At 45.3% G+C, this 26,121-nt stretch overlaps 2 protein-coding genes and 1 pseudogene across 2 annotated transcripts; 2 read left to right on the top strand and 1 right to left on the bottom strand.

Annotated features, from left to right (window-relative positions):
• Nucleotides 1-1,168: 1,168 nt before the first annotated feature.
• LOC125547970 (histone H2A.1-like) lies at nucleotides 1,169-1,982 on the top strand. Its single transcript, XM_048711692.1, has 2 exons — nucleotides 1,169-1,439; nucleotides 1,528-1,982. Exons 1-2 carry the CDS (start codon nucleotides 1,263-1,265, stop codon nucleotides 1,792-1,794), a joined length of 444 nt encoding a protein of 147 aa, XP_048567649.1. The 5' UTR covers nucleotides 1,169-1,262; the 3' UTR covers nucleotides 1,795-1,982.
• A 3,271-nt stretch (nucleotides 1,983-5,253) lies between these two features.
• On the top strand, nucleotides 5,254-5,898 carry LOC125547971 (histone H2B.2-like). Its single transcript, XM_048711693.1, has one exon. It carries the CDS (start codon nucleotides 5,329-5,331, stop codon nucleotides 5,761-5,763), a length of 435 nt encoding a protein of 144 aa, XP_048567650.1. The 5' UTR covers nucleotides 5,254-5,328; the 3' UTR covers nucleotides 5,764-5,898.
• Nucleotides 5,899-23,469: 17,571 nt separating this feature from the next.
• LOC125547972 lies at nucleotides 23,470-25,067 on the bottom strand (annotated as a pseudogene).
• Nucleotides 25,068-26,121: the final 1,054 nt, after the last annotated feature.

Below are 26,121 nucleotides of genomic sequence, written 5' to 3' on the forward strand. Positions count from 1 at the left end.
GGAAAATATCTGGAGTTTTGCTTTTGTTTTGGCTGTAAAAGGAATGGACGGAGAGGGAAAATGTTGTAGCCGTTGGATTAATAAGGGCATGTACAATGGTTGATAAGATGGTTTTATCTTAAATCTTGCATGTAATTTAGAGATGATAATTTTTTTTGTCTACAATGGACCATCACTTAACCTTATTTTCAATAATTAGACATTCCTAAATACACTAGGAGTCATAAAACTTGCACGTGACGGTCAGTTTGATGCATAAACTTGCAAAATACATAATTGTGGTCAGCTAACTTGTCCTCCCGTTCATATACGATGCATCCGTATGTATTCCTTGCCTCCGTGGCTTGCCAGCGTAGCGGAGGCCCATTGTCAGTGACTATCAGTGGCGGAGGTGCTTGGTCTAGTGGCTGTGGCTATTTTTTTGCAAAAGCATCCCCTAATTTTTTTCGTAATTATGTCTGTGTAAACGCATGTAGCAATTACTTCTTTTTACATCTGTGCGATCCACTTGTCGGTCGACCTACTCACAACCTGTGCAGGACCTATCTGCCATGGGCACACGAAGGAATTTAAGATTTAAAAAATATTGCCTATGAGGATTCGAACCTATAGGTAATGCATGCGCTAACCACGAGAGTCGACGCTAATTGCTGCCCCATACAGAGATGCATATCATATTCTATGGGCCAGCCCGACAAATAAATTCAAGGGTAGGTGATTTTTTTTCATTTCGCTCAAAAAATTAAGTTACATTCATTCTGAACTATATTTTCGTGTATTTATACTTTCAAATCTAAAATTATTCGAATTAAAAAATCGTTTATTTGACCGAAAGATTTTTCATACATTCTTTCTGAACTATATTTTCCTTGATCTAGATTTTTAAATTTAAAATTATTTGAATTCAACTAATTTTTTTGTTGATTTGTCCAACAGAATTTACATACATTCATCCTGAACTATATTTTAGCATTATCTAGATTTTTAAAGTGAATCAAGTGCTAAAACAAAATCTCTGCGCTCTGATTGGTCGGCAGGGCCATCCCACGGATCACGCCCCCTACTAATCTCCACCGTCCACTATGCCAAGATCCAACGGTGAGCGCAGCATGTCACGCGGATCGCTCCCTCCTCCTGCTTCCCAATAAAACCCGCGCCCTCGCCGCCGTCCAATTCCACGAATTCAGAGCGGTCCGATCCACCGCCGCCGCCGCGTACACCACACCTCGAGAGTCCTCGTCGCCGGAGAAGTAGCAAGCAAGATGGCCGGAAGGAAGGGCGGTGACAGGAAGAAGGCGGTGACCCGCTCCGTCAAGGCCGGGCTCCAGTTCCCCGTAGGCCGCATCGGGCGTTACCTCAAGAAGGGCCGCTACGCCCAGCGCGTCGGCTCCGGCGCCCCCGTCTACCTCGCCGCCGTCCTCGAGTACCTGGCCGCCGAGGTATGCGCCGATCTCTCCCCTCCTCGAGCCTCTGTTCTTCCCTCCTCTTGTCCCGATTGACTGATTTCGTTGGCTTTTGAACGCGCAGGTCCTGGAGCTTGCCGGCAACGCGGCCAAGGACAACAAGAAGACCCGCATCATCCCGCGCCACCTGCTTCTCGCCGTCCGCAACGACCAGGAGCTCGGCAAGCTGCTCGCCGGCGTGACCATCGCCCACGGCGGCGTCATCCCCAACATCAACTCTGTGCTGCTCCCCAAGAAGTCCCCGGCCGCCGCCGAGAAGGAGGCCAAGTCGCCCAAGAAGAAGACGGCCACCAAGTCCCCCAAGAAGAAGGTCGCTGCCACCAAGGAATAGCCGCCCCCATAACCTAGTTGGTGTTGCTTAGATCCATTTCTCATGGACTAAGATGAGATCCTGCATGTAATGCCTGCTAGTCTTTAGTGTCTGTCAGATTCGTCGAGCAAGGATGACATTGTACCTGTGATTTCTGTGAGGATGGCTAAAGATGCAATCGTTTCAGTCTATGGCTGCAATCACTTCAATCTCTTGTGTTCTACCTATCGCTGCCATTGATCTTGCGAAATTTTCCGTCTATACGTCTCAAGGTCACTGCTAAATACAGTACGCTTTACTTGTAAATTCTCTCTTGTGTCATCTGAAATTTTCCGTTGGTCTGTAATTTCCAGCGATTTATCTTTACCTCCTTGTGAAGTTCACTTCGGTTTTATTCCTATCAAGCTGTGGGTAACTGAATCTACGAAGAACTGGCACCTTGGATTCCCAATCATCCTCCACCTCGCCCTGCGTGCGTGGCAGCTTACAAATCGAGCTTCAGAAGTCCTGCAGTCAAACATTTCAATTTAGAGCTTGACCACGCTGAAACATTTTGCAGAAATGTGACCTTGATCATCCTCTCTGTAGTTGAGCTGGTTACATGTTGCTTTATTCATGAGCCAAAAGAATTCTTAAACTTGGAGTTGAGCCGACAACATGCCAACTGAAGTTTGGATAGTTGTTTGATGCAGGTAACTAGCCAGATGAGGTGCTGATTTTGTAATCAGATAAAGCTGAAACAGATATTGAGGAATTTAGATAGGATTAGTCAGGCCCTTGAAAGACTCCAGTACAAAAATGTTCTTCACCGGAGTGCATAGGATGTCCTGGGTAAATAAGCAAGTTAATGTTGCACGGTGGGAACAATAATAAGCAAGAATTTCAGTAAAACTGATGAATAGGAAAAATATAGGTTGAATGCAGAGTGGGTATTCCGTATATTCATCAGTTATTTTTTTTAATCCAAAATAGGCCCAGTGGCGGGTTAACTTTTCTCCATTCTGCTTCCCCGTTGAAATTTTAAATTTGTTGGGAAAACAGGCATGTGGTATTTTTGAAGTCCGGCGGATGATTGTTTAGATATTTTCTACTTTAGAAAAACAAGCTAGATAAAACAATTTAGATGTTTCATTCTAGCTAAAAGTTTTCTAAAGGAGCTAAAGACTTTTCAATATTTCCGCATATACTGACAGGTATGTTTGATGCATGATGTGGACATGTTCAAATGAAACACTTTGTGAACCGGCATGAGCTGTGATTCTGGTTCGAGTTGTGGTATGACCGAACGCGCTCATACCACTGCTCGTCTTCTGTTTTGTTAAATCTATGGCTTGTGTCCGACTTCTTCTGTTTTGTGGTATGCGTGGATAAGTTTGCAGACGCACTCGTACGAGTAAGAGTGCTCGTCAATCCTTCTGACAACTTGGTCATGCGTGGTCTCTGGTGATACGAGCTACACTATGACCGGGGACTGTTGTATCACTAGTCAACTGATGGTGCCACGGCCCAGGGGTGCCTCACCTTGTCGGTTATCGGTCCAAGTAGGACGGCCCGAGGCCCCCTAGGCCGGTTCCGCTTGGGCCATCTTGTTAGCCCATTGGCCCTCTAGGAGAAAGAATTTGAAGCCTTTCTGTTCAAGAGAAATAAGTCGAATCCGTGGAGGACTCCTTTCCGCCGATGTAGCCAACTAGGACTCTTATAACCCTAGGGCCCTCGATATCTTATATAAACCAGGTTTGGGCTAGTCGACAAAACATACTAGACATTACAATCCTTCGGTATTATATGTACTTCACCCCGGTCGAAATATACACAAAGTAGGAGTAGGGTTTTACCTCCATCATGAGGGCCCGAACCTTGATAACTCACTTCTTCTTTCTCCTCTAACCTAATTGCCACGCCGGGATACCCTATCGAGGGATCTACCAGAATCATCTCCGACACCATAAAAGAACCACATCAGGCGTAGAACAACACCACATCAACACCGATACTACAATACCATTAGAGGGACAAACTTACTGTTAAGAAGTACATGTCCCATAAGAAGTAGGATTGCCAGAACCCAAAGAACAAGCTACCTAAGCGATAAGGTAGGAGATAAGGATACTGTCAGGTAGCATAGAGGTGGATGGTTGCTCCAGATCCAGGCAAGGGCATGGCGGGGCACGGTCCGATTCCGGGCGTGGCAAACGGGCGCATGCACGCGATGAGAAGGTGCGCATGGTCCAGATCCGCATGGTGCACGACGAGCTGGAGCAGGCCGGTGTAGTAGGGCCTGACCAGAAGGTATTTATGATCCAGATCCATGTGGTGCGTGCTCCTAGTGGCGTGTTGCTCGCGAGTGTGCACTTTGTGGCGCGATGGAGGAGCTTGATGCAGGATGCTAGTGCGATGCGCAGATGGCTTTTTAGGGGGCTGCCTGAGTCCCGAGGTTTGGAGGGTGATGCCGGCGAAAGCTGTACTCTGACGATGGCGCCTTCGGGCCCCCTTTCCTTGTTGGAGGTGTCAAGGTGGTAATCCTCACTTTTCCTTCCGACAATTATGATGAAAAACCTAGATCTGGTTTACCCAATCGGGTGATGGCAGCGTTGTTAGCTTTGCTTGGTGTTGCACGCATTCCCTCTTGATGGCATCGTTTCGGAGGTGCCGGTCGGAGGGACTTGTGGCTTGTGGAGTTGGCCGGTGACGACTAGTGCGTTTTCGCCCGTGTGGCGTGGTTACTGAATTGGGTGGTGGGTAGTAGGAGAATCCTTCACATGTGACGTGCGTCTGGTGGGGCATACCGGCCAACCTTTTTTTTTGCGATAGAAAGAGAGTTTTATTCCATAAACATAGGGTTACGATCAAGAGGCACCAAATCCTCAATACAAGGAGGGCATCTTCCTAGCCAACCTGATAGGATGAAAACTGCATATGTTCGATTTAACGGACATATCATGCCTCTCTGGCGTTGTCGTGGTTCGTGGACAATCTAGTGACAAGCCCAAACTAATGCAATGGTTTTCGGCGTGCAGTCTGGTAGCAGCGAAGGCGCTGGAGCCGGTTTTCCTCCATAAACCGAGCGCCCCCTTTTTCCATTCTTCTTCTCTAGCACATGCTTATGGAGTGCACTGCTTCTTTGAGGTGTTCTTGTAATACCCGTTTCTAATCAACGCGTTTTTTTGCGGGGTTCTAATCAGTGGTTTTTATTTTTTTTCACTCTTTTTTTTGCATGCTCTGCAACGTGCAATATGTACACGGGCTGGAGCGTACGTCGTCCCACAGTCGACACGCCATGGATCCGCGCCGATCCAGCGTACGTCATCGCCACGTCATCGATCCGCGCCGAAGCGCATCGGGTCCGTCCGTTCCAAGCATCATCGAGCGGCTGGAACCACTCCACGCCATCGATCCGAGGCAGCATCCTCTCCGCCAACCGCAGCCCACCTCCTTCCTCCTCCCCGCTCCCTACATAACCTCGCCGTCTCTACACATCTCAGCATCAGCACTCAGCAGCCCCCCTCACATAGCCCCCAAGCTCAGCCTCCCCACACGCTCCAACCACCAGCACCCATGGCACCCAAGGCGGCGGAGAAGAAGCCGGTGGCCACGGCCGAGAAGGCGACGGCGGGGAAGAAGCCCAAGGCGGAGAAGCGGGCGCCGGCGTCCAAGGAGGCCGGCGGCGAGGGGAAGACGAGGGGCAGGAAGAAGGGCAGCAAGGCCAAGAAGGGCGTGGAGACGTACAAGATCTACATCTTCAAGGTGCTGAAGCAGGTGCACCCGGACGTCGGCATCTCCTCCAAGGCCATGTCCATCATGAACTCCTTCATCAACGACATCTTCGAGAAGCTCGCCGGCGAGTCCGCCAAGCTGGCCCGCTACAACAAGAAGCCCACCATCACGTCCCGGGAGATCCAGACCTCCGTCCGCCTCGTCCTCCCCGGGGAGCTCGCCAAGCACGCCGTCTCCGAGGGCACCAAGGCCGTCACCAAGTTCACCTCATCCTAGACAGCTTAGGCTTGATCCTCGTCGCTTCATGCCTTCTGTGTGTACCTAGTCGGCAGTATGATGTTACAATCTTTGTAAGGATTCTGCTGCTTGCTTGCGGCCTTGAAAGAAATAGTGATGCTGTTGTCTGAATCAGTGTTCATGTGTGCTTGCGTGTCGCCTCAGTTCAGACTCTTCTTCATGCCATTTGTTTATGTCAAAAAATTTCTGTTTCACTCATTTTAATTTGCTGCCATTTTATCTACTGTGGTAGTTTCTAAGTCTACAGACAGAAACCTCTAATGGCAAGAGGCCAAGAACAGCTTGCCAACTCGCTCATAAATTTAGAATGCATTGGATTCAGATTAGCTTCTTGAGATAAATCAGAGGCTTTTCACAAAAAAGAAGATATAAATTAGAGGCGGCGCACCTATGTTTTTTTAGAGTCAAGGAACATGCCAGATGCAACCATCATCTTGAGTATTGAGACATGTGAGTTCTTCCTCTACTATGTTTATACTACACTAGGTATTTTTTTCTTTCTAGTACTGCTACACTAGGTAATTTGTGATCACGAAGCGACCAATTTTGTGAAGGCGCAAAGTTTTTCTAATGATCCATTTCTCTATGTTTATGTATATTTGTATGGATATATGAATTCTAAGTTATGTGCATTGGCAAGAACCATTCACCATTTGCCATCTTTGGGTACGGGAGCGGTTCCTCATTTGTGTTAGATGATGTTACTGTCTTGTAAGAGTTGTGTCACGTGAATATGAAGAAATAGCATTGCTGCTGCTTAAATTAATGTTCAAGGTAGGCTTGCATGTCACATCAGATTCTTTGCATAGAAGTTTTTAGTTTGAATTTCTATGAGTTAAATACACTAGGGGTTCAACATGTTTTAGAATATGTTCATCAAGTATTAAAAAATTGGTGTGTAAAATTCTCCTTACAATTCTACAAACATGGTTGACATGTTTTGGTACATTTCTATAATTTAATATTATTACACAATCATTTTTATATATGTTGAATAATTTCAAAAAATACAATGTTGTCATTTTTTTTAATAATTTTGTATTTTAGAAATACAATGAAGACGCACAATAATTGTGTATGCTTCTGATCCGGAATGAAGATATATAAAGTTACACAATAATATTAAATATTCATTGAAAATTTTAAATCCACAAACAAAATTAATTTTACCTCTTCAAAGTACACAATAATGAAAAAATTAAAAATATTTAAAAATACACAGTAACTGCATATCAATAGCTATTATATTTTTATATGGAAGAATTTACGTGTCATAAAACTAAAGCGGAACTTGGGAAAAAAATAAAAAATAAAACCCACGAATTACGCATCAGCAAAATAGCGACGCGACACGTGGAATTGGTCTACATAATTTTCTAGCTATTACTGTACGTACCGGATAGTTTGCCTGCGTGGGCAGATCGTGACGTTTGGTAACCTGGAAATGTAGGTTAGAAACACCGCCATGGAGATTTTTTTTCATGTTATTTCTCTCTAGCATACTCTGTATTTGAGGGCTTTCCTACATGATTAAATAAAATATAAGGGATGTTTTTGCAAAATAATTCCTCCCTGCACGTACCCACTTACATGTGGGTCACTGCCATGCTGGCACTGTGCTGGCACTTCATGCGGGCAAGGCGTATGTCTGAATACAGAAGGATGCACCGTATTTGCACGATTGAACAAGTTCGAACACTAGTTTTATGTATTTTATAACTTTAGGCACCAAACTGACCGCACAGAACAAGTTTAGGCACCTCTGGTGTATTTAACTCGAAAAGGTTTGTCTTCTCAGAGAAGACAAGAGGTGATCTCTTAGCATAATATGTCGAGTTAAATACACCAGAGATGCCTAAACTTGTTCTGTGCGGTCAGTTTGGTGCCTAAAGTTGTAAAATACATAAAACTAGTGCTCGAACTTGTCTGGTCGTGCAAATACGGTGCATCCTTGCCCGCATGAAGTGCCAGCATGGCAGTGACCCACATGTAAGTGGATACGTGCAGAGAGGAATTATTTTGCAAAAACATCTCTTGTATTTTATTTATTCATGTACGAAAGCCCTCAAATACAGAGTATGCTAGAGAGAAATAACATGAAAAAAAAGTCTCCATGGCGGTGTTTCTAACCTACATTTCCAGGTTACCAAACGTCACGATCTGCCCACGCGGGCAAACTATCCGGTACGTACTGTAATAGCTAGAAAATTATGCAGACCAATTCCACGTGTCGCTTTGCAATTTTTCTGATGCATAATCCGTGGGTTTTATTTTTTATTTTTTTCCCAAATTCCGGTTTAGTTTTATGACACGTAAATTCTTCCATATAAAAATACAATTACTATTGATATAAAGTTACTGTGTATTTTAAATATTTTTATTTTTTCATTATTGTGTACTTTGAAGAGGTAAAATTAAATTTTTTTTGTGGATTTAAAATTTTCAATGAATATTTAATATTATTGTGTAGCTTTATATATCTTCATTCCGGATCAGAAGCATACACAATTATTGTGCATCTTCATTGTATTTCTAAAATACAAAATTATTAAAAAATTGACAACATTGTATTTTTTGAAATTATTAAACATATATAAAAATGACTATGTAATAATATTAAATTATAGAAATGTATCAAAACATGTCAACCATGTTTGTAGAATTGTAAGGAGAATTTTACACACCAATTTTTTAATACTTGATGAACATAATCTAAAACATGTTGAACCTGACAAAATTTGAAAACACGTTATAACTTCTGAATACATGTGAAACATTTTCCAAAAGCATGAAATGCACTAGCACTTTCTTTTAAGTTTATGGCAGTTGTAACTTTTTCTTACATTTCTTCTTTCAAAAGGTAAAAACATTATCAAAGAAAAAAAATGAACACAAACTTGAAAAACTAAAAATAAGACTTGTGTGGGCCCAAACGAGCTCCATATATAAAAGAATCGCTCGAAGTGGTACATAGCAACCAAAGCTGATTTTCGGAGCACGCTGGCCACTGGGCATTTTTTAAAGGTTAAAAACTGTCACTTAAAAATTCAGCTTCTTTATTTTATTTTATTTACACCAAAACGTACGTATGTGCTCTGATGCTCAAATTTCGTACGAAACTATGTTATATCATACCCTGCAATGAAGACAAAATTCCAGCCAAAAAACAAGCTAGTTTTGCATGTATTTGTCTTTTTTGTATCTCTCACATACAAACGCGAATTTTGATGAAAATTCGCACAATATATTACACTTCTATGTGTACATGTTTAAAAGATTTTGGATTTTGTAAAAATTCATTTCTCTGAACTTCAAGAAACAGGCACAATGCGCCCGTGCTCCAAAATTTCCTTTTGCATAACAACACCGTATATATAACTAGAAGATACCCCGCGCGTTGCGGCGGGAATCCTCGAGAACTTGTATGGAAATTCTGTGTTGAGAAGCAAAGGAAAGTTATCTACAAAAAAAGGGTAAAATGAAGGGAAGTTTAATATGCATAGTGTAATAGTTGCAATATGAAATGTCTTTTGCTTTTATTAATTCTCAATGTATTATGTTAAGTCTAGGAATCATTGGGTAATCAAACAGAGGAACCAATCTGCATCGATTACATTTTAATCATGAGAAAATGTATTATTATTTGTGATGGTTACACCGAGCAGACAAAATCAATAAAATAAGCCAAAGGGTAGATAAAACACATCATAAATAGGAGGTGAAGCGAGGAGACGAAGTGTGGATGGCCCTTGTATTTTGAATTGTGATGACATGATATGGCAAGTTCGCATGGGAAGGAAATATAGTTGGTCCAGATCAACTTATTGCTATAGGATATGATGTAGGGGTTGTGTTGTGTTATAAAATTGAGATGTATATATGCATGTATCAGTGCATTATTCATCACCAAAAAACTAAACAAATGACCTGTACAATGAAAGATAGTTGCAGGGTTTTTATGAACATAATCGACATGTAAGAATAATATCACTTTGCAAGAACATATAGGTGTAAAAAACCGAACTATAGTCTATAACCCCAAAGAAAAATAACACACACCGGGCACATCACTATAGAAATGATCATTACAAAGGGTACAACTGAAGATAGTTTATCCAGAGGGTAAGAACAATTGCACCTTGTCTTTTTTTTTCTGGCCCTTTCTTATCCCGCTATGAGAAAAAACTGAAGTACAATATATGATTCCAACTGAAAAGAAAACACACTGAGCACATCAGTAAAGAAATGAACACAACCAAGGGCAACCAAAGTGAGTTGGTATCTGCGTATATATGACAGATGTAATGAAATGGTCTACTCAGATTTGCAGGCATGAACGGAACACCTGGATAATGTAAGACGCCGTGATAAATTGTAGAGTAGCACCGTTTGAGAATAAAATTGTCCATATCACCATCAGACTGAGAATAAATGGTCATAATCACTTAATCAGAGAAGGGAAAGGAACCACATGACCATTAGGGCATCATACAGAATATATGCAAATATTATTTACAATCCGATTTGTTTGTCTGTACCTTGAATAAGAAACACCCAGCTTTAATCTTTCTCGTGTACATAATGTGTTCAACCTGCATATCATCCAGACTACAGACAATTTTGGCAATAGTTTGGAAGAAGTCCAACTTGAACTGCTGCTGGCTGGATCAAGACAGAGGAAGAAAAGAGAGAATAAATTTGCTTCTTGGATATCTGCTTGATGGCGCGCATCTAGGAGGAAAAATAAGGCACTGGAAACATACAAATGTGTCATTGGATTCAAGATGCAAACCTGTATGCTCTTTCAATGGTTCTTCTACCCCGTACAACATGTGGATGTGCCGTAGCTGTGTGAAACCTGCTCCTGTGTACGGGATCAAAATCCAACAGATGAGGATAGAGATCCGAACCTGTCTGATCTTTCAATGGTTCTTCTACCCCGTACAACATGTGGATCTCCTGCAGCTGTGTGAAGACCTGTTCCTGCACGGGATCAAAATCCAACAGATGAGGATATAAATCGAGATCGAGATCAAGATCAAGAGAGAGCCTGTAGATAGGGAAAGGCGGCCTCGTCCATCCATCATCACGCTCGAGGAAGACGGTCAGCGGGAAGCCCTAGCGGCGGAGGAACACCTGGTTGTGGCTGGTTGAAGTAGATGTCGAGTTGTCTGCCCTCTAGTGGGGAAGGGAAACGATGGGTTCCCAAGCAAGATCGCCCCTCGGTTACAAACTGTAGCGGATCTTCACGGCTGAAACGAAAAACATGGGAGCCGGAGTGATTGTCACCAGAATACTAAACGTTTTCCTAAGCGAGCGAGGAACTATCCTTTTATTACGGAGAGAGGTTGAGCTTTGATCGGCTGTTCCGTTTGGAAACGGACCTGCTGGGAATTAAATAGAAGTACATAGTGGACGGTGGCTTGGAAAAAACCTTGCAGGGGGATATGCCAGCAAGCGATGGTAAGTATATGCGGAGAAGGAAAAATAACTAAGAAATGAAGTGACGTGGGTGGAATTTGCTGAGGTGGCATGATGATGATGTGGACGGGCTGCATGTTGAGAGAATAGGTAGTAGTGGGGATCAACTTTTTAAGAATGTAAGATTCCACCTCTTAAAAATCCACTGTTCATATTTTGGCGTGGTAGATAGCCTGTGCTTACAATGCAATCCGCAACCATGAGATCTCAGCATCGATTCTACATCAAGCAATATATTTTTACTGTTGGCTCTGATACGTGATTAAATAAAATATGAGGCGATTCCTCACACACGGGCTACCCAGCTCCTCTCTTGCTCTCAGCCACTTACACGTGGGCCACTATCACGCTGTCATGGCATGCGGGCATAGTGTATGCCCACATACAGAAGGAGGCACCGTATTTGCACGGCGAAACAAAGTTCGAGCACCAATTTCATGTATTTTACAATTTTAGTCACCAAATTGTCTGTACCGAACAAGTTAAGGCACCCCTAGTGTATTTAACTCAACCTTTTCTTATGAGTTTTCTCTCTTTCAACTCATCATTTATCCTACGTGGCACGTCTAAGATAACACCATTGTACGGAAAAAATTTCTGTGCAGACCGGTTGTAAACTGCTGACCTGAAGTGATCTGCTGCCACGTGTCCTTCGGATGCATCACACGTCGATCGTTCGCCCACTCCTGATTGTCTCCCTCGGCTTATTTGTATCCCCATGCACGGCTCCAAAACCTGCTGAATTGTTCTTCGACGGCCATGGCGGATGAACCGTCTGCTCCTGATATCATGCTGCCATGGCGGAGGACCCATCCGCTCTCCAACACTTAACCATCTCTGTCGCCGCCGTCTCCAGGTCGAGCCAACACACCCGCGCCTCCCTTTGCCTCCTCCCCGGTGTTGGACAAGTCAATGCATACACATAGATCATACGTACAGAAAAAGATGCACGCATCAAGCAAGCATTATCTGATCAATCAAACATCAGTTTTACATAAGACACGCATCATAATCATCAAATTCGATGATACAATATACAAACTGTAAAATTACTAGTCACATACAGGATACAACCGTACGTCCACCCTTCCTTCAACAAAAATCCGTACATTCATACGTCCACACGCCAGTCGTCGATGGCCTCGATGCATGCGATCATGGCAGATAGCTCGTCGCTCTGCATAGGGTTGCCCAGCTTGCCGGCGGGAGTCTTCCAGCTCCCTCGTGTGATGCTGTCGTCAGTTTCAATCGAACAACTCGAACACGTGCGCCAGATCTGCGCGATCTATAGTCTTCCCCGACGACATCTTGCAGGCGACGGTGACTGTGAGTAGGCCGTGTTGACGGCGGAGGCCACGTCGCAGCCGTGGACGGGGGGATTGAGGAAAGTGCCGCGGCCGCCACTCTCCTCGCCAGATCCGTTGTGATCGTCGGCTTCTTGAGCCGCCTGAGCCAGTGAGCCGAGGGGAAACGAGCCGGGAACATTACGATCGGGAGCCGAGCGACCACTGTCGAGCCGACGGAAGAAGCGCCCGAAGTGCGCCGTCCGATTTTCTGGCTGGACACGTGGCAGCTGATGGCTCCGGGTACGCATGGATGGAGGTTTACAACCGGTCTCCATGGAATTTTTTTTTCTAATGGATGAAGCGGGAGCACGGATGGGAGCACCGAACGGGAGCAGGCAAGCCCCATCCGTTCTTTCGCAGGATTTCAAAGCACAAACGCGCCGCCTTGGCTCGCAACCGCCAGAGCCGCCGGCCGGAACGGACGACCGGCGGCTGGGCGTCTCTCCCCACGAATATAGTCAGCCTCGTCGCAGACCTGATCCTGGATGCCGTGGACTACGTCGCCTTCCATGCCGTCTGCACCAGCTGGCGCGCCAGCACTCCCTCTGGCCCCAGGACTGGGTGGCGCTCTGCGACGGCGATGCGGTCCGCCCGGAGGACGCGCGGGAGATCGCCCTGCTCCACTCGCGCACGGCCAGGAGCGTCCGCGTCCGCCTGCCGGGGCTACGGGGCTACCGGATCGTCGGCTTCAATGACGGCCTCCTCGTCCTCCTGCGCAAGAGCACCGCCGCCGTCCGCGTGCTGCTACACCCCGCTCGTCGCCGTCGACTTCCAGTCCCTCACAACCGTGTACCACGAGGAGGTCGATGACATGGGCTCTCTCCAGGAGATGGAGGCTGCCGTATGCAGCAGCAGGGAGCCGTCAATGAGCTCGATCGCGGCCGTGGTCCGGTTCCCCAACGCCAACGGAAATGTGGTGGTCGCCGCTGAGGCCGGCAAGGGCCATTGGGAGGTCCTCCAGCGCCGCCACTGGAAGCTCACTATCCGGAACGCCTTGCCCTTCCAAGGGAGGCTCTACGCCACCACTTCACACCCGGCGTCACCGGATATCGTGCAACTTTACCCTCCCAGGCCAACACTCAACAACATGGTCTCCACGGCGCCGGGCGCCATGCGCTTTTCGCGCTACCATGACACCCTCCACCTCATCCAGTCCGCCGGACGGATGCTGCTCGTCGTTTGGCATGTCATCGTCCGGGCAAGCACAACTCAGAGGTGTTAGATTGGATTGGTGAAGCGTTCCTACTCCTCCGTAGAGGAGCCGTGGGTATATATTGGTTCGGGGCAGGAACAACCTCTGCCGTGGTTTACAAGGAATCCACCGATCGCTAGGATTCAGCAGGATGAGGGATAGGAAGTTAAACGGGAGATGATAGAGGAAGTAGTTAAGATTACATGAACGTTAATATCTCTAAGTCTAACACCCTCCCTTAATCTGAACTACCTATCCTAGATTGAGATTGTCCTTGAATGCTTCAAATGGCTTGTATGGTAGAGCTTTAGTGAACCCATCAGCCACTTGATCTCTGGAAGGAATAAGCCGTACGTATCTCCAACTTCTTCTCTGCAACTCTTTCTCGTACAAAGTGAAAATCTATCTCAATATGCTTGGTTCTGGCATGAAAAACAGGATTAGCACTTAAATAAGTGGCACCCAAATTATCACACCATAGGCATGAAATACGATGTTGCTTCACACCCAATTCCTCAAGCAAAGATTCAAGCCAAATAATTTCAGCAGTAGCATTTGCCAATGATTTGTACTCAGCTTCAGTACTTGACCTTGACACTCTTGTTTCCTCGCACTCCATGAAATAAGATTAGAACCAAAGAAAACAACAAAACCACATGTTGATTTTCTATCATCACTGCAGCTTGTCCAGTCTGCATCAAAAAAAGCACTAGCAAGTGTAGAATTGGAACGTCTGAAATGTAGTCCCAAACCCACAGTGTGCTTAACATACCGTATGATCCTTTTGACTCCAATGAGCAGAAGTAGGAGCATGCAAGTATTGACATACTTTGTTAACAACAAATGAAATATCTGGTCGTGTCAAGGTTAAACATTGCAAGGCTCCAACGACACTTCTGTATCTAGTGCTTTCTACCTCCTTAAGTGGCTCCCCTTCATATGCTGACAATTGTTCTGATGAAGATAATGGTGTGGGTGAAGACTTACAATCCTTTATCCCCATCCGAGCCAAGAGTTCAGTGGCATATTTTTCTTGTTTCAACACCATACCATCCTGAACCTTCTTAACTTCAATGCCTAAAAAGAAACTCAAATCACCAAGATCCTTTCAGGCAAATTCTGAGCTCAGATCATGCAGGAGAGCATTAGTAGCGTTCTGAGAAGAGCTTGCAACTATAATATCATCAACATATATGAGCACAAAAATAACAGTATTTGCTTTATTGTATATGCAGAGAGATGTGTCAGCCTTTGATGCAATAAACCCAAGATGTTTCAACTGCATACTTAACCTGGAGTACCATGCTCTAGATGCTTGTTTCAAACCATAGATGACCTTGTCAAGTTTGCATACATGATGAGGTTTTTGTTTATTTTCATAATCTGGTGGTTGCCTCATGTAGACCTCCTCTTCCAGAACACCATGCAAAAACACGTTCTGTACGTGTAGCTGCCTTATGCTCCATCCCCTAGACACAACAATAGCTAGCACAAGTATTATGGTTGTAGCTTTTACCACATGACTAAATGTATCCTCATAATCAATACCATAACGCCGCTTAAAACCTTTAGCAACGAGACGTGCTTTATACCTCTCAATGGAGCCATCTGCCTTTTTCTTGATCCTATACACCCACTTACAAATAATATTTTTACCTTTCCAGTTTGGCACCAAGTGCCATGTTTTGTTTCTCATTAGAGCTGTATATTCCTCATCCATAGCCTTTTCCCACTTTTGATCTCCAAGTGCATCATCCAATTTTGTCGGCTCACCTGAGATGCACAACATGCCATACAGTATAGTGCCATCAGTTCTTATTTTTGGATTTTTAATACCTTTTTGTAGCCGAGTTGTGACCTTGATGTGGCTGGTAGAAGTTGTTGTACACGCGTACGCACAACATCACTGGTTGCAGAAGATCCCGGAGAGGAACCAGGAGACGCCACATCAGATCTAGTGGCTGCTGGTGTGGCCTGCTCATTCATGGCCGCACTGTCCGTTGCCACATCCGACCCCACGCCAGGTGGGCCTGTCGGCCGCATGTGCGAGCCACGCCTCGCGGTTGGCTGCATGCGCGGGCCGACGCTCGAGGACGATTCTCCGCGTGGAGATGTGGCGGTCGCTGATTGCATCGCCCGGCCCTGGCCATGCAGGCCGACCGGCTCGCGATCCGGGGCGGATATTCGCGCCCGATCCGAGGAGGATTGACGCGCAGGTGTGGCAGGCACCGCCATATCATCTTCTTACGCCGTGCCGGCTTCGTCTTCTTCTTCCACATGCAATATAGCTTCGTTTTGGACGGGATTTTGATCGTTTTGAGCTCCGTTTTCTTCAGAGACCCGCACACACGGAAGACATGGACTGTTTCCAGTAGGAATATTATCATCATGTTGGTTAGTGCAATTATTTCCCCCGTGATCGAAATCTCAAAGTGTAGATGGAAGGAGAAGAATCTCTTGATAGAGGAGAGCGCCGGCATTAGGATGAAGAGATTCAAACGGGAAAACTGATTCATCAAACACAACATCTCGAGAAATATAAACTCGGCCTGTGGGGACATCTAGACACTTAACTCCTTTGTGCATAGGGCTATAGCCCAAAAACACACATTTTTTTGAACGAAACGCAAGTTTGCGTGTATGGTCTTAGGTTCGGCCAACATGCACATCCAAAAACTCGAAGGGATTTGAAATCTGGTTTGATGCCAAAGAGACGTGTGATGGGGCTCTCGAATTTGATGACTTTACTTGGTCGAATATTTATGAGATATGTGGCAGTGAGAAAGGCTTCATCCCAGAATTTTAGGGGCATGGAAGCATTGGCTAGCAATGCTAGTCCTACCTCAACAACATGACAATGTTTGCGTTCGGCCGACCCGTTCTGCTGGTGAGCGTGGGGACGAGAGACATGGTGAGAAATTCCAATTTTTCGGAAAAAGGAATTTAGTTTTTCATACTCACCACCCCAGTCGGTTTGCATAGCAAGAATCTTTGAGTCTAGTTGGCGTTCTACGAGGTTTTGGAAGTTAAGAAACACTTGGAAAACATCAGATAATTTCTTTAGCAAATAAATCCAAGTGAACTTGCTATAATCATCAATGAAACTAACATAATAAAAAAATCTGCCAACTGATGTGGGAGCTGGTCCCCATACATCTGAAAAGACTAACTGCAATGGAGCAGTGGATACACTCGTAGATATAGGATAAGGTAGTTGATGACTCTTAGCTTGTTGGCAAGCATCACAAATTGACTCAACACTAGACTCATAAGGAAGATTATTCTTGCTAAGGACATGCTGAACTATAACTGAAGAGGGATGACCAAGACGACTATGCCACTTTGTCGAGGAAGGTTTGGTGACACTCCACGCTTGCTTATTCGACCGTGATGAAGATGAAGATGATATGAGTGGATATAGGCCTTCCTCACACTTTCCTCTAAGGATGACTCTCCTCGTTTCCAAGTCCTTGATCACAAAAGAGTAGGGATAAAATATTATGAGAACATTGTTGTCAAGGGCAAAACGATGAACATAAATGAGATTCTTGGAAGCATGCACTACTAGGGAAAACCCTAGTAGTAGCGCGGGACACCGCGCTACTAGTAAGGCGCTACAACTATTCCTTAGCAGTAGCGCGTGCAACACGCGCTACTGCTAAGACATATGGCCGCAACGTTGGTTCACTCCGGCGCTACTGCTAATATAGCTAGTAGTAGCGTGTTTACTCTCCATCGCTACTAGTATTCTTTTTCTCATTTTTTTAATTTTTAGTGTATTTATACGCCGTTATACAAATTTTGGTACAATACCAATTATGAGGATGTTATATCAATATGTCCATAACAGTGTGTCAAATGAAGATGGATTAGGTTCAAGTGGAGGCACATGTGGTGCATGTCAAAAATATACTACTAATCCAAACTTGATCTAGTTTGGACTAGTAGTACTTTCGATGTGTATCACATATTGCCTCCACTTGAATCTAATCCACCAACACAAGCTATTTAATCATCATCATAGTCATTACCACCAACAGTAGCTATTTAATCATCATAGTCATAGTGTAGCACACATCATCATCTTCAAACTCATTCTAGCTAGCTAATCACCACCAACACTAGCTGCGGTAGCTATCTAATCACCACCAACACTAGCTAATAATAATCATCATAGTCATTACCACCAACACTAGCTATTTAATCATCATGACTCATTTCTAGCTAGCTAATCACTCGTGCTACCCTCTCTCAGGTAAAATAACATAAAACATGTGTAGCACTCTTGCTTCATCAAGTTGGAGCATGCAGATGAACATGTCTCCTAATCGTGGGTTGCGCTTATGATTGCTGCCCCCTTGTACTTCTCTGCGATCGTTCACAATTTTGCTCCAGACTTTCACTATTAAGCATTCCTCGCTTTTAGAAATCCTGAATGCACTAAAGTGCATTGTAGGATGTCTTGGCCGTAAGCTAACCATTCTCATGTGACATTAGTCTGGATCCAATGAGGCACAACATTCATCGGGAGTCCCTGTTGAAAAACATTGTATAGTAACAAACTTAGCAATGAAGTTTAGTTTAAAAAATAATATATGCAAAAGATGCACTGAGGACAAATAGTAAAAATCTTACCATCTTTCCTAAATAGATGTGACCGTAGTTTAGTACGAACACTATTGGTCGCACGTTTTGAGTACTAAGATTTTTAAGTCCAGAAAAATAATTTGTCTTGACAGTATGAAGATCCTCAAGCCATGAAACATAATGACTTATCTTCTCGCAGTTTAGTTCAGCACCGGGACAGTAGTAGGTCATGTCTACCAAGCGCTGGACATGTTTACTTGAACAGAAATAAGCTGTCAATAGAAATTAGTTGTCAACTATTTTTGAATAAACAATATCAAAGACATAAATATGGTTGAGAAACTCACATAATGGTATAACTGGAGGCGTCTGCACATCGACCCAGATGTCGATATTACCTTCAATATCATCTTCCGGACGAATATCAAAGGTGATAACCATATTAGGCTCAAATGCATAAGTCTTGCATAGTGCTTGCCAAGTTTTGCCTTCAAAATAGGTGTAGGTGTCTGTGTTGTATAATTTTGCGTGGAAAGTATAACCATGCTCGGTCTTCAAGTAAACTCTCTTTACCTCCATAGTAGTTTTCATAGGACTGAAACCTATCTTATCGAAGACAAAACTCTTGCATGGCAGGGATACGCTAGTAGAATAGTAAAAAATTTAAATTATAAGTTGAAGCAAATGAAGTAGATGTCATGCTTAATTACTAAAAAAGACTTGTCGTTGTGACTTACTGTATCCACTTCAAAGTTCTTGTCCAGCTTGATGCTGAAGCACCTATCATCATCTAGGAAGATTCTGTCGCACAGGCCGCGCTCGTCTTTGTAGTATTCGCAAATACCAAAATCCTTTCCGTCGTCAGACATTTCCTATGTTCATAGTTGAATCATTAATTGAAAATCAGTCGAAGGCAACTACCAGGATACTCAACACACAAATCCGGGGCACTCGATATTTCCTACATATTCTGGCACAAGTCATGCCAAAATTCACGGAAAAATCCGGCATGACCTTTGCTAAAATAGAACATATCGAGCGCCTGAAATTTGCCGGAACGGAAATGAATCAACACTCCAGCAAAACATAGGCCACTCAGAGGTGTAACCTGCAAACATGACCGGCCACTTGGGCAAGCACATATCCTATTTGAGCAACACAAGATATACATTTCAAAATATCTTATAGGACTCATATTGACATGAGCATTCAATAAGCAAAACCAAATCATAAAATAAATAAGTATTCAAATTAGCGTGCATTCAATAAGCAAAAGTAAATCATCTCATGCGTCCGTACATCGTCGAATATTATCACTAATACATCCCGAATAGTATTATACATATAACATCACTAATACCCTAGCACACGCCAGGTATTGACACATGCGGTGGACATCCAAAGAGAAGGAACCATCACAGGATCATAGCTCTAGTGAGATCACTGGAGAACCTGCCAGGTATTGGAGAACCCGTGCTCCAACGCAAACAAGTAGCGACGGACGTGCGCGTCCTCCTCCCTGACACGGTGACGTACCACCTCTGCGGGATCCTCGAGCCTCTGGACCGTCACTGGCCCACGCGACCGCCACCAAAGAGGGTTCGGGTCAACGACATGCTGACTCCTCACCAAGCTGCGCCCGCCGGTAGGTAGCGTCTCTCAGTACCAGCCCGGTGGAGCCCAGTCCCGGACATGGCCCATCTGGTCAAGCAGGTGTCCTCCGTCGAGTCGACGACGACGAGGATGCGGGATAGGCATCGTCGACGTCGATGCGGGAATAATTGCTTTAACTAAAAAAATAACAACAAATGTGACATGCTCAACTAGTTCTATTAATTCAACTAGTCCTTACTAAAAATAAACTTATTATAAATAAAAATAAACTAGTACCTAATTAGTACCTAGTTCTTACTAACTAATTAGTACCTAGGAACTACTGCCCTAATTACCATCTAATTTGATGAACCTAGGGGTGGAAAGTGGTAGCGGATATTCCAATTATCCAACTTAAAAGTGAAATAAGTGATCAAATTTTACTCGTTTTATTATGCATTACAATAGTGTTTATTCATCATCTAAGAAAACATCATCTAAGAAGACATCCGAGTTGCGTCTGTATCCGATAACATCCGCATTCGATTCGTTTCCACCCATAGATGAACCCTAACTAATTTGATGCAACTAAAATTTGAAGAACCCTAGGCAGAGGTAGGGGAGGGGGAGGAGTAGGCGTGCTCACCTCGGGTGCCTGCGGCGAGGGAGGGGCAGGCGGCGTCGAGGTCGGGGTCGGGGATCGGGCGCGCGGCGGAGGGCGGCGTCGAGGTGGGGGTCGGGGGCGGCGTCGAGGTCGATCGGGGTCGGGGGCGGCGTCGAATCCGGGGTCGGGGGCGGCGTCGAGGGTGTGCAGAGAGCGACGGGAGGGCGCGCGGCGGCCGGCGGGCGACGGCGGCGGCGACAGCGGAGGAGTTGGATTTGGGGGAAGTGGTCGTGGGGAAGAACGAACCGCGTGGTGAAGTCAGAAGTAGCAGTAGCGCGTTCCAGGAAGTGCGCTGCTACTAAGCTAGCTACAGCGCGTTCCTCGATACGCGCTACTGCTATTCCTTTCTCTTTTTCCCTCTTTTTTATTTATTTTTGTTTACATTTTATTTTTTCCTTTCACCTTTTTCCATTTCTTTCATTTTCATTTACTTTTCTATTTGCTTTCCATTTAATTTTATTTCATTTAGCAGTAGCGCCTTTCAGCGTAAACGCGCTGCTACAAAGCAAGTAGCGGTAGCGCGGTTCTACCTAGATCGTTACTACTATGTGTAGCCTATCAGCTAAGCCGTGAAAATTTTAGTAGTAGCGCTTTTATGTTCAGGCGCGCTACTGTTGCACCGTTTACATCAGCGCGCTACTGCTACTTAGCACCAGAGTGCTTTTTTAACATGCGCTACCGCTAAAGTTCTGTGTATAAGGTTTTCCCTAGTAGTGATGTGGAACATGTAAGACATTATTAAGGTGTAAATCTTTTACAAGGATTTTAAAAATTGATTTTCCAACATGAGTAATGTCCATACCGGTTCCGCTTGCCATGTGTATCTGATCACCACCATGATACTTTTCCCGCATCGTTAGCTTATCAAGCTCCTCGGTGATGTGCTCAGTGGCGCCGGAGTCTACGTACCGGTTGGTGTCGATACCGTAGTTGTTGGTGACGAGGTTTGCTGCTTTCTTCTCATCATGGTCATCATCATATCGATGCCAGCATGCTCTTACGCCACCAGGATGAAACTTGTAGCAGATCTGGCACTCTGGATAGTCTCCTTCTTCCTGCCGTTGTTGTTGTGGTTGGGAACGAAATCGTTGCTGCTGATGGCCGCCACCACCACCGCCGCGACTAGGGGAAGAAGAGGACCGATTCCCTCGACCGCATCCTCCTCGGTTGCTTCGGCCACGGCCTCCCCTGCCACGGGACTGCCCGCGCCCCCTGTAGACGGCGTTGGCAGAGGAGCGAAAGCCTGCTGGTCCGTCTCCCAGCATCTCCATCCGCTGATCGAACACAGAGATCTACGTGAAGAGATCGTCAACGCTGATGGAGTTCTTGATGGCGCTGACCGCTGCCACGATGGGATTATAGTCCCGATCAAGGCCAGCCAGGATGTAATCCATCATCTCTGGATCGGTTACCGGACGTCCAGCCGCAGCTAGCTCGTCCCCGAGGTTCTTCATCTTGGCGATGAAGGCGTTGCTCGACATGTTGCCCTTCTTGGTGTTGGAGATGGCCATCCGCGGATTGGTTATGCGGGATTGCGACTGTGCAGCGAACAACGTGGTAAGAGCAGTCCACAGATCAAAGGTGTTGTCCTTACCGATGACTTGTGCAAGGATTTCCTGGGTGAGAGAGTTCAGCAGGTAGCTCAGAACCTGCTGATCCTTCGACAACCACGGGTCGTACAAAGGATTGGGCTCGATGGCCGTGGTTTTGTCCGCCTTGGTGACTTCTACTGTCTTCGGCGGTGCGGCGTCGCTGCCGTCGAGAAGACCGGTCACTTGCGCACCTCGCAGTGCCGGCATGACCCGCGCCTTCCATAGGAGGTAGTTCCCCCTTGCGAGCTTTTCTGTTGGTGGAGCACCTAGGTTGAGGCCGACGGTGCTTGAGCTCATAGCCATGGCGATGGAAGGGTGTTTAGGGTTTTGGTTTTGCTAGACGATACGAAGAGACTTGGCTCTGTATACTATGTTAGATTGGATTGGTGAAGCGTTCCTACTCCTTCGTAGAGGAGCCGCGGGTATATATTGATTCGGAGCAAGAACAACCTCTGCCGTGGTTTACAAGGAATCCACCGATCGCTAGGATTCAGCAGGACGAGGGATAGGAAGTTAAACGAGAGAGGATAAAGGAAGTAGTTAAGATTACATGAACCTAAATATCTCTTAAGTCTAACAAGCGGCAACTGCTGACCTTCGCGATCTACTCGGTGGACTTCGACGACGACGACAACGACAGCAATGGCACGCTCCCGTGACAAGCCTCGGCTACCGCGCGCAGTTTCTCGGCGAGGGCGGGTGCCTGTCCGTCTCCGCCCAGGACCTCCCTTCGCTGAGCAGCAACTCCGTCTACTTTGTGAGTTAATCCAACTGCCAACTGTGTATCTTTATACATCTACTAGGCACCTAGCTGCTCTCAGACAGAGAAGTTTCAGGCTTGCTGTGCTCTTCAAAAGCAAAAGTTAGGCATTAGTAAGAAGAAGAAGAAAGTTGTGCTTCTAGAATCTGAAGACGATTGAATTATGTGGTAAAGTAGGGTAAGCATAAGGGAGTAATTCAGTGGGATCCAAATTACCAAGTTCTTTTTTGTTGGCAAACAAAGTTACCATGTATAACGGGGTAATTGAACGGTGCCTACAATTTTTGAAAGTCAAAATATTATGAAGAGAACACACATAAGAGGATTTCAATAGTCTGTTTTCTGCTTGTAAATTCTCATGAGAACATGTTTTTTTTTGCCCCCATAAGGTTTCAGTGCTCTTTAGAGCAGAAAACCTTTTCCGAACGTGCTAAAATGCTCTATTTCGTTTGAAAACTTGCATGGTGTAAAAACCTTGAAAACTCAGAAGTTTCCTTCATTTGAAAGTATTATTTTACTCCGATGCTAGTAATACCCGGCGAGCAGGGAAACTTGTTGATATACCTAACATAATAACGAAGGTAAAAAAGACAAAGTAGTTCTACCTACGTGTGTCTCATATCTTAACATGAGAAGCACCAATGAGGAGGTGCTGCATAGAGTATTAGCCCCACGCGACTGCTGAATCGTCACCATCTAGGATTTCTGCAATCTGAATGTCGGCAGCCATGCTACGTCAGGCACACAGTGTAAACCCTGTTGCCATGATATCTATCTATCTTATCTTACAGCACTAACAGCAGTTCACACCTCAATTCTGGCACAAAAATATACTTACTCCAGAAGTACTCATCTATATGGACATGATTGAGTAATGCGACTCAAGAATCCTCTGCCTCTTGCTCTGGAACTGGAACGGACTGCCGCCACACACCAGCTCTGATGAAGCAACCTTGGCCAGAGCAAACCTCACAGCCTCCTTCAGGGAATTCAGTCCAGCACACCCTGCACTGCCTTCCTCCTCCTTGCAGAGTGTGAAGACGTGCTGCACCCTTCCTCCCAGGGAGGACACCTCCGCTCTTAGTGTCCTAAGTCTCAGGCCATGGAGCGCCTGGATGAAACCGGCGACGAGGTCCGGGCGGTCATCGCAGCTGACAGACGCCTTAATGTACAGGCGGCTGTCGTCGTCGTCGGTGTCCCCTGTGCAGCAGAATTCGACGGAGACCTCGTCGGTCTCCGGCGGGACGTCTGCTGTGCGGCCTCGCTTGCTCTCCTCTTGAGGTGCCTCACTTGGTCCACCACCCTGGCTAGCAAGGCGGCCTTGTCCATCTGCACAAGGGAAGATGAGAGACATTTTTCTGACAAGTCACATAACAGCAGTGTACCGTGCTGTACTTTGTCTTACTCTACAAATTCCAGGGTGAAAAATCTGATGAAATGTGAACACCTGTACGAGTTTTCAATGTTCTTGATAAAGTTCTTGACTGATGCTGACACAAATAAAGGTCGATCAGAATTGTTCGAACTTCTTAATGCAAAGTCAGTTTCTACCAGAAAAGATGATGAGCTAACGACAATAATTATGTGCAGCTGAGCTTTGTTTGGTTGATGCCTCACAGCACTGAAATGGTGAAATGGGTAAGATATTGTTGGCGCAAACCTGCTTGGTATCAGGGATCATCCTCCTGAGCGCCGTGAGATGGGCGTTGATCCTCACCCGACGCCGGCGCTCGGCCTCACTGTGGACCTTCAGTGCCCTTGCCTCCGTCGCGGTCCTCCCCGACCCCGTCGACGAGGACGTCGTCGACAGCTCCGGCGGCCCAGCCGGTGGCGCCGAGCTGGCCTGCCGGGGCAGCAGGACCCGGCCTCCGTACACCGTAGGATCACAGTCATCGTAGAGCTCATTTCCTCCTTGGGGAGATTGGCATGGAGCTGCCATCAAGCCAAGCATATTACAGCTCCTGGACAGTGAAGAAGGAGAAGAAATGGAAGCGGGGGTGAGACGAGGCGAGTGGATAGGAGGAGGCTCACAATAATTAGTGCGGCGGCGTCTTGTCACCTCATTCTCTTCGTCATATATAGAGTAGGATGGATACTGGATAGGTAGGAGGCAGATGATGATGAGCTTGCCTGTGAGAGATGACCGCCCTACATACATACGCATCTCTTTTCTCACATGTGATTACCGTACCCCACCATGGGGATAATATAGGGGAAATTTTGTTGTCGGATTGGCATGGATTCGGCCAATGGGTGAGGTGGCGTGTATGAGTGTGCCATGAGTCGGATATACTACAAGTATGTGGAAAGAATCATGCCATGCCAAACCATTAGTATGAATGTAGTACTATTGATTATACTGTAGTGTAGTATCTACGCACAGCAGCCTATAAGGCATGATGGATGGTTCTGGCTTTCAATGAAATTTCAGCGAAAACTTGGCAAGTTTCAGTTATTTCAGTAGGTGCCTAATCAGTCGACAATAGATTTTGCTTGTGAACTTGGAGTGCCCACACGCACAGCTGACTCACTGGAGAGCAGTGCTAATAAGTCGCTAGAGGCAACACCACTCTGTTTGCTTAACACGATATAATAACCGTGTCAGAACTCGCGTGAAATCTTCATGTGCACCTACTCCAACTTGTTTTTGGAACTTTGTATAGTACTCCTAATACTGTTGATTGACATCCTTGATTTCAAAGAGAGGGACCCTTAAATGGAGGAGAGAATTCCTTATTTGACACTCCCTTAAAATTATGTTCCTTATTTGACACTGAAATTTTTTTCTTCCCTATATAACCTATAGTCTTAATTTCTTTCCCTGTATGACACTCTAGTTCATTTTGTACACGTGAAAAAACCTTTTTGCCCCTGTACATAATGTGACCAGAAATATGTAGCATTGAGCCTAATTAGGGAAAATTCGTTTATGAGAGTGAGCACAGCTGAACATGTTATCTCCTCCGTTGGTCTTTTTTGGGATGCGTGTGTATTCTGTATACCTGAGCGCATGCATCCAATGTATTTAGGCCTAATTTCATAGGAATTCTAGAGGATAGGATTCTTATAGGATTTTTTCTTTTAGAGCCCTTTGGTTCATAGGAATGGATTCCTATTCCTAC

This window comes from Triticum urartu, chromosome 3, assembly GCF_003073215.2.
Source record: "Triticum urartu cultivar G1812 chromosome 3, Tu2.1, whole genome shotgun sequence".
Classification (NCBI taxonomy): Eukaryota; Viridiplantae; Streptophyta; class Magnoliopsida; order Poales; family Poaceae; genus Triticum; species Triticum urartu.